Genomic DNA, 13,802 nt, shown 5'->3' with positions numbered 1-13,802 from the left:
CACTTCGCACTATTTGGTCACCATTTCAGTCAGTACAACGTATACTGTGAGAGACAAGTCCCTCTAGAAATAAAGGTCTTTAGTCACGGGACTGGTAAACCTAAATTCAATCAGGTTAATGTCTTTCCACTAAGTGTGACTCAGATTGAATTGACCGTGTTGGTGCGTTAAGGGGCCAGGATGGGGTGTTCGCAGCTGCTGAGCTGCCACTCATCATCAGTTCTCTACATCTCACAGAGGCGGAGCTCCTTGATTGTGAGACCAAGTCTGACTCCAGCCTGGAGCGAGAGCCAGTGGAGGATGAATCCAAGGGGGCCGACGGCATCAAGAAGAGGAAGAGGAAACCGTACCGGCCGGGTAGGGCACCTGATCGAAGGAGACAGCTCCCTTGAAGCGTAAAATGGTGCAGTTCGTGCCCAGTGTTGAAGCTGTTGCAGAGCGCTGCCATCTCACAGACCCAGTTGCACAGAGGGCACTCTCTGGTGTTTTTGAGCCTTAATGCATTGTGTGGTTAATAGAATCATACTGTAAAAACTCAATTTGTTTGAGTGTCAATGATTTAATTAAACGCTTTTTGACAAATCCTTCTGGTTTTAATTATTTATTTATTTATTTATTGTCCTTAAGGCATTGGGGGGTTCATGGTCCGCCAGAGGAGCCGTCCAGGTCAAGGTCCAGGCAAAGCTAAACGGGCCCTCTGCAGGAAAGACTCCTCTGGCTCTGTGTCTGAAAACCCCGTTGGAAAAGATGATGGTCGGTGCAGCTGTGCATTATCTGCACAGTAAATTTAGCTTTCTTTATGTTTTTATTATATGAGTTTGAACTGAAAGCGGCATCTTTCTTCTCTCTCTTTTGCAGGTTGGACAGAAGCTCTGCCGGATACTCCCGTGGATGAGACGCCCACCGGACTGGAGGTCCCGGAGAAGATAAAGAAACGTTATCGAAAGAAGAAAACCAAACTGGAAGAGGCTTTTCCCACCTACCTACAGGTTAGTCATCTGTCAACAGCAAGCACTTAAATGAGGATTTAATAAGTATTTCTAAAACCAACAGAGCTTGTTACTACATCTGGTTGGGTGTGCCCTGTAATCAAACAATTGCCTTTAAAAAATGTATTTGCTTCTTTTTACACCATATTTTTGTTTTTTAAGATGACATACTTATTGTAAACATTTATTTTAATGCAAAAGTGTATTTTATCAGCAAGATGTACATTTTATACTAAGGATAGACAGATCTATCCGGCCGACATTAACCAATTATCGACTAATATACCTCTCTAGTAGAGCCGATTTAAAAACAGATACATCTACGGAGAGCTTAGTGCCAAATTTGATTAAATGATAATTAATGTACCTGAAAAACACCTACCTAATAAACATTTTGTCAACTCACATTTGTTTTTATTTACCTGTTTTGTAAATTTAATACTGGGTCCGTTTATTGATTTGTTTGATTAACTTCAGTTAAATGTTTGTTTTTAGTTCTGAGCAGTGCACAAAGTTAAGATTGAACAGTTGGTTGAACTCCATGTTTAAAAAGAATGAAAGAATAAATAAGATGAAAAGAGTCTAAAAATCTGCCCAAAAAGTCAACGGCACATACCGGCCATCGGCTGACCGTGACCTGTACACATAGATATCGCCATTAGAAACTCCATATGGGTTGATCCCTATCTTATATCTTTTAGTTTTTTAATAAGTGTTTTTTCACCCTTGGAAAGGTTAGGGAAACCACAGTGCATTGCCTTAAAACCACTCACACATCTTTAGAGCATGGAGCCTCTTTGGTGAGCTTTTTGAAACAGAAGCAGCCTTAAGGAACTCTCTGTGGACGATTCTTGTCTGTGATTATAACTTTTTAAATGGCCCTCTGTCTCTGTCATGAATTGACAAACAGGAGACTAACTGGGGATGACTTGAAGGCTTCTCGTCCCTTGCCAGCATCTCATTGTCATCTTGTGTTGGCTGAAACAGAGATAGGTGATGTGCATTAAGTCGCTGGTGGCTGTCTGCAGTTCTTTATCCCAGCACATTACAGAGAATCGGGGATGTGAAGTCTAACATAAAGGTCTGACACAGCAACGCAGATTTAATTAATTATTGAGATAACATGCCTGGCTTCTAAAGTCTCAGTGCAGCAGTGTCATTCTGTGTTGTGGTGGTTAGATGACTTTTCAAAACCCCGAGGGCATAGTTCATGCCACTCAGATGATGCTTATGCAATCGTTTTTCAAGAAAACAGAAAACAAAAACATCAACGAACTGTATGTTATTTTCAGGAGGCTTTCTTTGGAAAGGACTTACTGGACAAGAGCAAGCACAGTAGGCATCAAGCGGTTGAGTCGGGGTTGCTGGAGGATGGGCAGAACCACGTAGAGAGGAAGCACCCCGTTACCGGCTTCCTGGACTCGACGTCAAGCCCGCTGCTCAGTGCATCATCATCCATGCCAGCCAGAGCAGCAGCAGCAGCACGTATGTGCACACAGTACTTTGGTTTTCCAAAAGCAGAAAGGGTATAATTTGTTAAGTTATAGCATTAGACCTGATGTTAAATGACCAAATTAATTTTACTGGATTAACCAACAAATGATAAATACTAAGGTTTGATCTTTTGGTTTCGGTTTAATAGCAACTTGTGTGGCCACTCAGAGAAGGGCTTATTATTGTTTAAAAACACTTTAGAAGATTTAGTTGTTGGAATTTTTTCGTCATTCGGGGTTTAATTGAGAACAAATTTTACATGAGGCACCCAATCAAAAGGCTCCAAATCACTCATGTTCATTCATCGTCATTTATTATTTGTGACTGGTTTTTTTTGTTTGTTTTTTTTCTTTTTTGTTTTTGTTTCTCCCCTATTTCCATCCACAGAGCCAGCTGAGGATCCATTAGTTGATCTGTCTGATGTTTTGAACTCTGGTGCAGACATCTTGGGAGTGCTCGGAAAGCCAAGCGGTGACTCTGGTGCGTTGTATATCTCACTGGCAGTCACAGTGGCAGAATGTGTTAATAATCACCTACCTGTTGGTTCTTTTTAAAAATCCCCTCCTCCTGATGCAGAAACGCCTCGGAGAGCAGGGTTCACAACTTTAGAGATGTTCTTTAATGCCACATTCTTTAATAATGCTTTATATTTTTTCCATTCCTGATTTGAGTCTTTTGTTTTTCGAGCACATTTTTTTGCTTGTTCTGTCTTCACCATTTTATTTCACTCGGTTTTGGGTTCTTGTAGGTCTTGATTTTTGCCACTTCAGGGTTGACAGCTCACCTCCTCCTTTTGGTAAGGGTGCTATGGCCTCCTACTCCCTTGCTTTAGAGCGTTCTTTTATAGTTTGCATCTGTTTTGCGTGTGCATGAACACAAAGCTGCTTTTTCTTTAGCTTTTCCCCAATCATTTGAAGTTGTTTTAACACTCACTAATCGCTCAGCGCTTACCTAACAGCCCTCGGTATTGACATAAGTGTAGTTTGTGTCCGTCTTTTGTATTTGTGAGCCTCAGAAAACCCTTCATAAGTTCATAACCGCCTAGCCAAGACGTTTTCAAAATGGCAAAGAAACTGACAAGGACATGCTAGTATTCAAACTGAGTTAGAGGTGTTTGCCAATATCTTTTCAGTTTCTAAAGGCAGTTAAGAACTGCTGTCCTAATTCCATTGGCTTTCTGATGAAAACGCTCTGCAGCACATGTCCTCGGTTATTTGTCTTAAATGCTTCACAGACAAGTAGCTTTTTTGTGAAAAATGGGACAAAATTATTAGGCAATGAAAGACTGCAGCAGCATTTTAAATGTTTAGATAGATCCTGGTGTAAATGGTGAACTGTATCTTTAAGCAAATTTCAACCCTTAAAGAGCGGTGATCACACTGTTCCGTTCTATTGCAGTCGTGTTTTCCAGGCTGTTAAGATGTCTGTGTTCTTATGTTTATGTACTCACTTAAAGTCTAGATCTATGATCAGCCTCTCAGCTGGGTATTGTGTTGGAACGTTGTTTTTATAAGTCTGTGTGTGTTTCCACAGCTGGTCTGGAGATCCGATCCCTGACAGACAGCTCCTCAGTAGCCCCTCCGACTGGACGGAGGACGCCTCGAACCATTGCAGATGAACCCCTGGATGGCATTCTCAGCCCAGAACTAGACAAGATGGTCACAGATGGTCAGTGTGGTGGTTTCTACTTGTGTTTGGATATAAAAAGTGTGAAGCCTGTGTGGTGTCTGAAATGGTTTCAACCAGCTCTTTAGATAGGAGGAATGTTCTCAATCTGAATTTCTGGAATGAAACATTTCTCTGCCTTAATTGTGTTTACTTTTTTCCCCCCACGTCTTTTTCAATGTTGTTTTAAAACTAGAATAGTTTTCAAGGTTTTCTGATTTTTTTTTTCTTTCTCTTCAGAGTCGATGCTCAGCAAACTTTACAAAATTCCAGGTTAGTAACCATCTTTTAAGTTTTTTAATTTGAGAGTTTTCTGTTGGTTGTTAAAATATTTTTACAAATTTATACTTAAATTCTACTTTAAAGCATTTCTAATACTTACATATTCAACCAACAAGCTTGACTGAACACTTCTCATTGTGCTTCCTCATGGTTACAGAGCTGGAGGGCAAGGATGTGGAGGATCTCTTCACCGCAGTTCTTAGCCCGAGCATGAGCCAACCACCTCCACCACAGGTGCCTCACCCCCCGGGTCCAGGGCCCATCCCTTCGTCACCTGGCACAAGTATGCCTCATCCCAATGCAGGTACAGTTTTAGTGACCTCATCCTTTATTTTGTAACTTTCATGCATTAAAGTCACCTTCTATGTTCTGCACGCAGGACATCCGATGTTCCCGAGGATGCCAATGATAAATGGTATCAGGGGTCCAAACCAACGCTTTCCCACTAATCCCGGACCAGGACCCTGCATCCCAGAAAATTTCTCTTCACTCAATCGTATGCCTTTCTCTGACAATCCAAGGTAGGGCTCTGGTTATCATTAGTAGAGTTATCTTGTTGATGTATCTGCTTTCCTCTTCGGAAACGTGGTCTAGCCCTTGAGCTGTAATTCTCGATGTTGCAGGGATATAAAGTTTAATCAGATGCCTAGAGAGGCACTTGGTCCGTGGCCGTCCTCTACCCATGGCCCTGGCCCTGCACCCCCTGGGTCTTTGCCCGAGGGGGAGACCGAAGCCATGTCAAATGCCCAAAGAAGCACACTCAAGTGGGAGAAGGAGGAGACACTAGGAGAGCTTGCCACTGTTGCACCTGTACTATATACCAATATCAATTTCCCCAACCTTAAAGAAGAGTACCCAGGTTGGTTCATGGCTGTAAAACATTTATTCGTGTATTTATTATTTTCTAAAACTGGTATGACTCCTTACTGTGTTGTTCTTCAAACAGATTGGTCCACAAGAGTTAAACAAATTGCTAAACTCTGGAGGAAAGCTAGTTCACAGGACAGAGCCCCATATGTGGTAAGATCACCCTCATCTCATAGTTAAGCTGATTTTACCTAACAAAGGCTGTTGTCAAAAAACATTTACTATGTTAAATTAACTCATTCACTGCCAGCCATTTCCTCATCAGTAAAGCTCTTCTCTGTCAGCGTTTTTCAGCGCTTTCGCCATTTTTTTAAGAGTCACAGAACGTTGCGCGCTAGGATGAAACAACCAAAACAAAGAGTAGGTTCACCTCTTACATCAGGAAGAATCCGCGCGGTTTGAGCGTTATCCGTTCTTTCATAATCCGTTGTTGAATTGTGATCAGCAGAAGCTTTTCTGGTTCGCACCTCACTTGTTTTACAGCAGCGGCCCAAAACGATCTCCTAACACATGGATTTTCTAATTCCATTTTTTGTTCTTTTTTAAAACACAGGAAAGGCTTCTCTTTACCTTGCTGACAGTTTTATTTGCCGACTGCAAAACATCCTCAGAACTGACGCTGGCGTCACTTCCTAGAATAGGCAGCGTCAGCTCTGAGGATGTTTTGCAGTCGGCAAACAAAACTGTCAGCAAGGTAAAGAGAAACCTTTCCTGTGTTTTAAAAAAGAACAAAAATGGAATTAGAAACTAGACACAGTAAGAACATACCAAAGATGTTTAAAGAAAAACATGGATTTTCTTTTTTTTTGGCCATTTTACGTATTTATTTATGCAAGTTTAAAAAAAATATTTACACATTCATAACAGCGGGACAGAGGAACACTGACAATAAGGACAAAAAAAAGAAACACAACAAAAAAATAAAACCAAACAAAACAAACACGGCCAGCACGTATTAGGAACAGCAAAGAAGAAAAAAGCAAATGGTATACATGTCAAACAACTCAGAATCCAGTGAGTCCAATCCACATTGAAGTTTGAATCCAGAGATCGTTAGGAGGAGCCGTTTCATAACAGCTATGGGCAACAGCTCAGAATGATAACAGTTAAAACAACATGGTCAGGACCCAGGGCGTGGACTGTCCTTCTTATTGTGGTCTATAAAGGGCCCCCATATCTTCTTGAACTTCTCCATAGAATCAGACGTAGAAAACCGAATTTCTTCCAGGTATAAACAGGAGACCATCTGCTCGAGCCACCTCTTGAAGCAGGGAGGGGAGGCAGATTTCCACTCACCCAGAATCAGACGTTTGGCAATCACCATACCAAACATAAGGGCCTGTTACACAGCAAAAGGAAGTGCCAAGGAGTTGCTGGAGTATCCCAGGATCACCATAAGACAGTCAGGATACAGTTGCCTATTGTAAACAATGCTATAAAAACTAAAAATACTAGTCCAAAAGGCAGTAAGCTTAGAACAGGACCAAAAAAGATGGCCAAGAGTACCATCTACAAGTTTACATTTATCACATTTGGGGGAAACATTAGGAAAAATCTTGTTCAATTTGGTTTTGGAATAGTGCAATCCATGGACTACCTTAAATTGAGTTAACTGAAGCCGGGCGTTAACAGAGCACAGTTTTATCCGGCTTAACACTTAAGCCCATAAATCGCCAGAGATATCCAAACCAGTGTCCCTTGTCCAAGCCTCTTTAATATGGCAAGAGGAGGTTGCCGAAGAAAAAAGGTTAACAAGCCGAGAGATTAAGTGTTTTGAGGTGGGAGGTTCGTTCATTATATTGTAAAAGACATGCTGAATGGGGATAGTATCTAAATTTGAGAATGCTTGTTTGACATAATTCCTAATTTGTAAGTACCAAAAAAATGACTTGTAGGGAGATTGTACTTTGTCTGAAGTTGAGCAAAGGAGGCAAAATGATTGTCAATATAAAGATCTTTTATAGCAGTTAGCCCTTTAACAGGCCATTGTTTGAAAGCAGCATCCATTGTACTAGGCTTAAAGCTAGGATTATGGCAGATCAGGGCAAAAGTTGACAATTCCGGGAGGTTCAAGATTCTCTTAATTTGGTTCAATATTTTTAAGGAGTAGCAAAGAATAAAGTCATCATATGTACTATTAATAACCAATTTTGAAAATAAAATAGCTGGTAAGGATGCTCCAGTGTGCTCGATAGCGGTGCTAAGCTCCATTTCGAGCCATTTGGGGCTGGACCCGCATCCCAAAGCATCACCGACTATTGGCAGATTCCAAAAGACCCAGGCTCTAGTATTACAGGCCCAGTAATAATGTTTGAAAACCGGAATGCCCAGACCACCCTCGTCTGTGGGCTTTTGCAAGTGAGACTTCGAGATGCGGGGGGGCTTGTAGGCCCAAACAAAAGGCATGATAATGGCATCCAATGCTTTGAAAAAGGAAGACCTGAGAAAAATAGGAACGTTCTGGAATAGGTACGTGAATTTAGGGAGCACAACCATTTTGATTATATTGATACTACCGATCATTGAAAGTGGGAGAAGTTTCCATTTATCTATCATACACTTGAGCTCATCAGTTAGAACCGAATAATTAATGCTGAAGAGGAGTTTTGAGTTCCTAGGGATGTTAATACCCAGGTATGAAAAATAATCCTGGGAGACCTTAAAGGGCAAACTAGGCAGGAAATCATGGCCCAGACCAGACGACAGAGGCATAAGAACAGACTTCTTCCAATTAATGGTGAACCCTGATAGGTGGCCAAAGCTGTCAATCAGTTTAAGAAAAGGAGGAAGGGAGATCTTTAAATCTGAAAGAGCCAATATAATATCATCTGTATACAGACCAGAGGTGTACTCTGACGTACCACAATTTATACCAGAGATATGGGAATCGGCTCTGATGGCAATGGCCAGCGGCTCTAGAGCTAAAGCAAAAAGCGTTGGAGGCAACAACCCTGCCTGGTCCCACGGTGTAAGAGGAACGGGAGCGACCTCTCATGGTTGGTGAGGAACGAGGGCAAGCGTAAAGCAACTTAACCATATTCAAAAATTTTGACCCAAAACCAAATTTGTTAAGAGTAGCAAACAAATAAGTCCATTCCACCTGATCAAAAGCCTGCTGGGCATCAAGTAAAATCACTGCAGAATTCGGCAGTGTCGTTGAGTATATTGCATTTAAGAGACATCTAGTATTTGAGAAAGAAAATCTATTGGGGATAAAACCTGTTTGATCAGGATGAATTAAAGAGCCTATATGCTTATTTAACCAGTTAGTTAGGACTTTAGCAATTATTTTTTGGTCTGAGTTGAAAAGGCTTAGGGGATGATGGGATGAAACATTAGTTTTGTCTCAGTCTTTTTTCAGGAGGAGACAAATATGGGCATCGTAGAAAGAATGAGGGAATGAGCCGTTTACCACTGCGCAATTTACCATCCGAAGTAGCAGGGGAGCAATAATGTCAATATGTGTCTTATAAAGCTCAATCCCAAAACCGTCCAGGCCACAAGCTTTAGGAAAGGAGCAAATTGCATTTCTGATTTCCTCCAGTGTAAAGTCTGCATCGAGTGAGCCCCGTGCAACATCAGAAAGAGTCGGAATGTCTAAAGCATCAAGAAAATTAGTGATTTCAGTAACTGTGGCAGTCAAATGTCAACCAAGTCCAAAGATTTAGTAACAGTATTGAGTACAGAAACAGCTCTCAAAGTTGGGGCCAGGGACGCAGAGGACCTATCCAACAGTGGATCGAAATAAAAATTAAAATCACCACTGATAATGATATTATGGTCATTGTATTGTGAAACCAGATTGAATATTTTACTAAAGAAGTCAGGGTTATCAAAATTAGGGGCATAGATGTTCAAGAGGACTACAGGGATGGAGTTGATTGCACCTGTAACAAGTATGAACCTCCCACCTGGATCACGTGTCTGATTTTTGAATATAAAAGGAATAGTTCTTCGAACAAGAATGGCAACCCCTCTCGCCCTGGAAGAAAAGGTGGACTGGTACACCTGTGACACCCATACCGATCTTAATCACCTCTGGTCTGAAGGTTGGATATTGGTCCCCTGTAAAAAAATTATATCAGAAGAAAAAGATTTTAAATGCAAAAATACTTTACCACATTTAAAGAGCTTTGCCCATACCCCGACAATTCCAGGTCATGAAAGTGATGTGGCTCATCCCCAGATTAAGTGAGTAGATGTCTTACGACAGTGTGGAAGGAGAAAATGAAGGCTTTGACATTTGGCAAATAAAGACTTACATCAAACTTACATCAAAAAAAGAAAACGACACATGATTAGAAACATGTAGACGACCCCCCCAAAACCGCAAAAAGAAGAAAGCGGAACACCCCCAATATCCAACAGGGAGGCAGCCAGGAACCAGGGCCAGCCAGACTGAACGCTAATACTCCAAAGAAAAAAAATAAACATGGAGCCCCGTGCGCCCCACATATAATCCATTTAACAAATGTAAAAAAACACAATTGTGCACAAAGTAGGAAAGATCTAACCCAAATATCTAGACGGATATAAAACTTTTTAACCGGTGCAACAAAACTGCAAATATGCAGAAATGAGACGGAGCATACAGAAACATGTGCATATTCCCAAAATCACAACGTAACACAAATACTGTAGAAGCGGAACCCAATAGGCAAAATAGGCACTTTACACCGTTTCAATGCGGGAAAGACATGTACTCTACAGTATGTAAATCACAGTATGCGCACCAACAAACCTTTATATTGCGCATTAATCAACTGAGGACAAAGATGTTGGATCAAAACATTCAACATAGCTGAGTAGAGAACATTATAACAGAATATGCGCAAAGTATGTAAATATGTTGTGAAATTAGCAAGTCACTTATGAATTATTATTCATTTGTAGAGCCCAAGGAGTCAGCAAACCTTGCAGCTTCCTCCGGCGACATAAAAGTCTTCGATGTATTGTTATATTCGACTTGGAGCTTTGCAGGAAAGTAAATAGAGTCGACTTGGAGCTTTGCGGGAGCGAGGTTATTTTGGAAAGCTCAGCTCCATGCTTAGCAATAGCCGCTAATATGGCATCATTACCGGCCGCCGACTGGCTCGCCTTGGACGTATCCCTCTGGCTCTCATCTTTCTTTGGCATGATAACAAAAGATCGGCTCCGGCAGTCCACGAAACAAAATTTAAAACTACCCAGCTAGGAATAAACAAAGTGCAACTTTATGAGTGAGATGGCACGGAGAGCTCAGAAAACACGTCCACTCCATAGCTGCACATGAGCGCCCTCCTCCGAAAAACGTGGATTTTCTGTTTCCTGGTCACGTGACATACTCGGATGAAGATCGGTTTTAGAGCTGGGGTGTTTGTTCTCACAGTGCAGGGACTCGTTCCGACGCCCACACAGTAAAAAAAATGCAAATGATGACTTTAGTCATCGTTGGCAGTGAATGGTTGGATTTAAAATGGCAACTTTTGTCGTCAATGGTAGTTAATGAGTTAAGTGAACACCGTCACGTGTATTTTTTATGTTGATCAATTAAAATTCACCCATGAAATCTACCAAGAAACAGTTTGGGCAAGAATAATTGTTCTATTGATTTATTAAAATTTACAGAAAGACTTTCTTTCTGTTCTGCAAATTAAACATTTGTGGAATTTCAAAGGTCCAAAATTATTACATTTGGAATTTGGTGTATGTGAGATTGCATTTAGTCTCGTAGGATTCCTGTCCTTGAAATGCTCTTAGAGCCTAAAGTTCATTAAAATTCCATATCAAATTTTTTTTTTATCATCACCTGCAACAGTGAGCGATCTCCGTCGATGTGCGTAGGTCTTGTGTTTGTGGAATACTCACGTGCTTCTTGTTTTTGTGATTGATTTGTTGTTCAGCAAAAGGCAAGAGATAACCGAGCAGCCTTGCGCATCAACAAAGTCCAGATGTCAAATGAGACGGTGAAGAGGCATCATCCACAGCAACAGCCCCCTGAGGTGTTTGATCCCAACTTACCACTAGACACAGAACTGCTGTTTAAAGACCCTTTGAAACCAAAAGAGTCAGAGCATGAACAAGAGTGGAAGTTTAGACAGGTAAGAGTGTATGCAATGAAGTCAGCGTAAGCAGCGCCAGGTCTACTTTATTTTAAGACAGCTAAGAAGTGGTGGTTTAGTAAAGCTCCCCTAATCAACTGCACTATCCCTCGCATTAACCCTGGTGACAATGGTGGTTAGTAGGTCCAGCTCATTTTGGCATGAGAATTATTTTTGCATCTTTGTTGATACCTAACCCATTCTTTTTTTTTCTTCACTTTGTTTTTCCAACAGCAAATGAGGCAGAAAAGCAAACAACAGGCCAAAATTGAAGCCACTCAAAAGTTAGAGCAAGTGAAGAATGAGCAACTGCAGCAGCAGCAACAGCTGACGAGCAGTCAGTTGGAAGGAGACGGCAACAACAGCGGAAACCAGAGTCCAGCCTCCCAACCAAGTAATGACAGCATGTCCCCAATGCAGCAGTTTAACCCTAAAGAAAGTTTTACCAGGCCACAGCTACAAGGTACTCCCACTTCATGTTCCACAGAGGATGTGTTCTTAAGACCGCCTCCTCCCCCTCCATCTGGCCCTTCGTCGCAACCTCAGTCTCCGCAAGTATTTTCACCAGGTTCCTCTGGATCCAGACCATCTTCTCCGTGGGATCCTTATGCCAAAATGGTAGGGACCCCAAGACCACCAACACTTGGACCAAATTCATGTCGCAGAATGTCTGTGGAATCAGGTAAATCCCCCACTTCGTTGATGGAGCAGCAGGACCGAGGAAGGCCATCTCCAGCGCATGAAGCATTTGGTTCTCCTACATCTGTGTGCAACGACCCTTATGCCAAACCTCCTGACACACCAAGGCCAACTGGAGAAATAGACCCTTTTCTGAAGCCCATGGGTCCCCCCAGGGGCAGCCAGGCAGCACAAGGAAGATCCCCAATAGGATCTCCGGGTAGAGACCCATACTCAAGACCCATGATTAGAAACGATGCCTATCAGCGCCTGGCCCAAAACAGGATGATTTTGTCCGACCCTTACTCTAGACCTTTAATAGCACCCATTCCTGGTAGTAATGAGTCTGGGTCTGTACCTCTGTTCAAAACTCCTATGCCTCCTCCTCAGGATCCTTTCAGCCGACCAGGTCCTCATCCCGCAGACAGATTTCCACAAAACCAGGCAAGTGACTCCTATGCACAGCCCCCACATCCCGTAAGACCATCAGGGAATGACAGCTTTACCAGTCCTCCTAGGATAAATCAGCATCACCCTCAAGGGCACCCATTTACTCACTCTGGACCAATGTCTCAGATGTCTAAAAATCCCTATGCGCACGCGCCTTCCACTCCAAGGCCAGACCGTTTTACTTATGACCCCTTTGCCCCGCCAGTTGGTCCTAACAAGTCAGGTGTTGACCATTTCTCTCAGCCTACGATTAACCAGCGTTCCATCAACAAACATGGAGCTCAACCTCGACCATTTTTTGAGCCTTATGCTCCACCGCCAGGCACTCCACGTCCACATGACAACTACGGTCAACCATCAAACTCACCTGGTTCTTCCTCAGACCCCTACTCTCAGGCTCCTTCTACTCCTCGTCCCGGTGGGATGAACCAGTTTCCTCATAAGTCCCACCCTGGACAGAGAATGTCACCTTCCCACTCAATGGACCCTTATGGTCAACCACCAGGGACTCCACGTCCCTCAGTTGGAGAGAGGTTCTCCAAGTCCCCGGGTAGCCAGAGGGGGCCAGTGGAGCCATTCACCAGTACTCCTGGACCATCACGAACAGGAAGTAATGACAATTTTTCCCAGCCAGGGCCCGCTAGACAAATGCTCAATGACCCTTATGCTCAACCTCCAGGGACCCCAAGACCTGGTCCCGATGGGGGTAACAGACCAATGCAGAGGCCAGGACCAGGTCAGGATTCTTTCTCCTCAACGCAATCCAGGCTTCAAGAGTCATACTCCCATCCGGATTCTCACACACAAAAGCACCCTGGAGTTCTGGAAGATGGATTCACCCAGTCACCTACAAGAAGACCCAGTCAGACACCTGTCCACGACCCTTTAGAACAAGCCCCCATGACCCCTTGTCCACAGTCCACAGAAAAAATGGAAATGAAAGATCAGACAGTTTTAGGTAACAATGGAAGTGGCCCTCAAGACCCAAACCAAATGCCCAACAATCTACAAATACCTGCTGTGTCATGTGAAGCCCAGGGTGTTGCTCTCGCCGAGACTGAGGAGAAACTCAGACAGGTACCAGAATAGCAGTTTTATTATTTATATCTCACATTTTAAAAGTTGTGATTTAGTTTCTAGCATAGAACCTACACCATCTCAAAAATTAGTCTTCTGATTTACTGTGATCTGATTTAGATGACAAACAGGAAGTCCTATTTTTCCTGTTAGCTTTATTTATTTATTTATTTATTTATTTATTTTACTGTGTGTTAAATTTCGTATGAAAGATGTCTGA

At 42.4% G+C, this 13,802-nt stretch overlaps 1 protein-coding gene across 7 annotated transcripts in view; it reads left to right on the top strand.

Moving 5' to 3' along the window:
- Positions 1–13,802, top strand: part of kmt2cb (lysine (K)-specific methyltransferase 2Cb) — a 98,982-nt gene that overhangs the window by 73,025 nt on the left and 12,155 nt on the right. For 4 of the 7 annotated variants that reach the window (XM_070556093.1, XM_015956868.3, XM_015956870.3 and 1 more), the window contains 14 exons: positions 238–357; positions 628–753; positions 859–989; positions 2,282–2,474; positions 2,871–2,963; positions 3,232–3,279; positions 4,017–4,151; positions 4,389–4,421; positions 4,588–4,734; positions 4,810–4,951; positions 5,054–5,289; positions 5,377–5,450; positions 11,180–11,377; positions 11,612–13,582. In XM_070556093.1, the coding sequence (XP_070412194.1) occupies positions 238–357; positions 628–753; positions 859–989; positions 2,282–2,474; positions 2,871–2,963; positions 3,232–3,279; positions 4,017–4,151; positions 4,389–4,421; positions 4,588–4,734; positions 4,810–4,951; positions 5,054–5,289; positions 5,377–5,450; positions 11,180–11,377; positions 11,612–13,582 (3,647 nt within the window). The remainder of the gene's footprint in view (positions 1–237; positions 358–627; positions 754–858; positions 990–2,281; positions 2,475–2,870; positions 2,964–3,231; positions 3,280–4,016; positions 4,152–4,388; positions 4,422–4,587; positions 4,735–4,809; positions 4,952–5,053; positions 5,290–5,376; positions 5,451–11,179; positions 11,378–11,611; positions 13,583–13,802) is intronic. The other 3 variants (XM_015956867.3, XM_015956866.3, XM_015956871.3) reach the window with 3 other exon arrangements.

The sequence above is a fragment of the Nothobranchius furzeri genome, chromosome 11 (genome assembly GCF_043380555.1).
Source record: "Nothobranchius furzeri strain GRZ-AD chromosome 11, NfurGRZ-RIMD1, whole genome shotgun sequence".
Lineage (NCBI taxonomy): Eukaryota > Metazoa > Chordata > Actinopteri > Cyprinodontiformes > Nothobranchiidae > Nothobranchius > Nothobranchius furzeri.
This window is presented reverse-complemented; position numbering and strand designations above follow the sequence as displayed.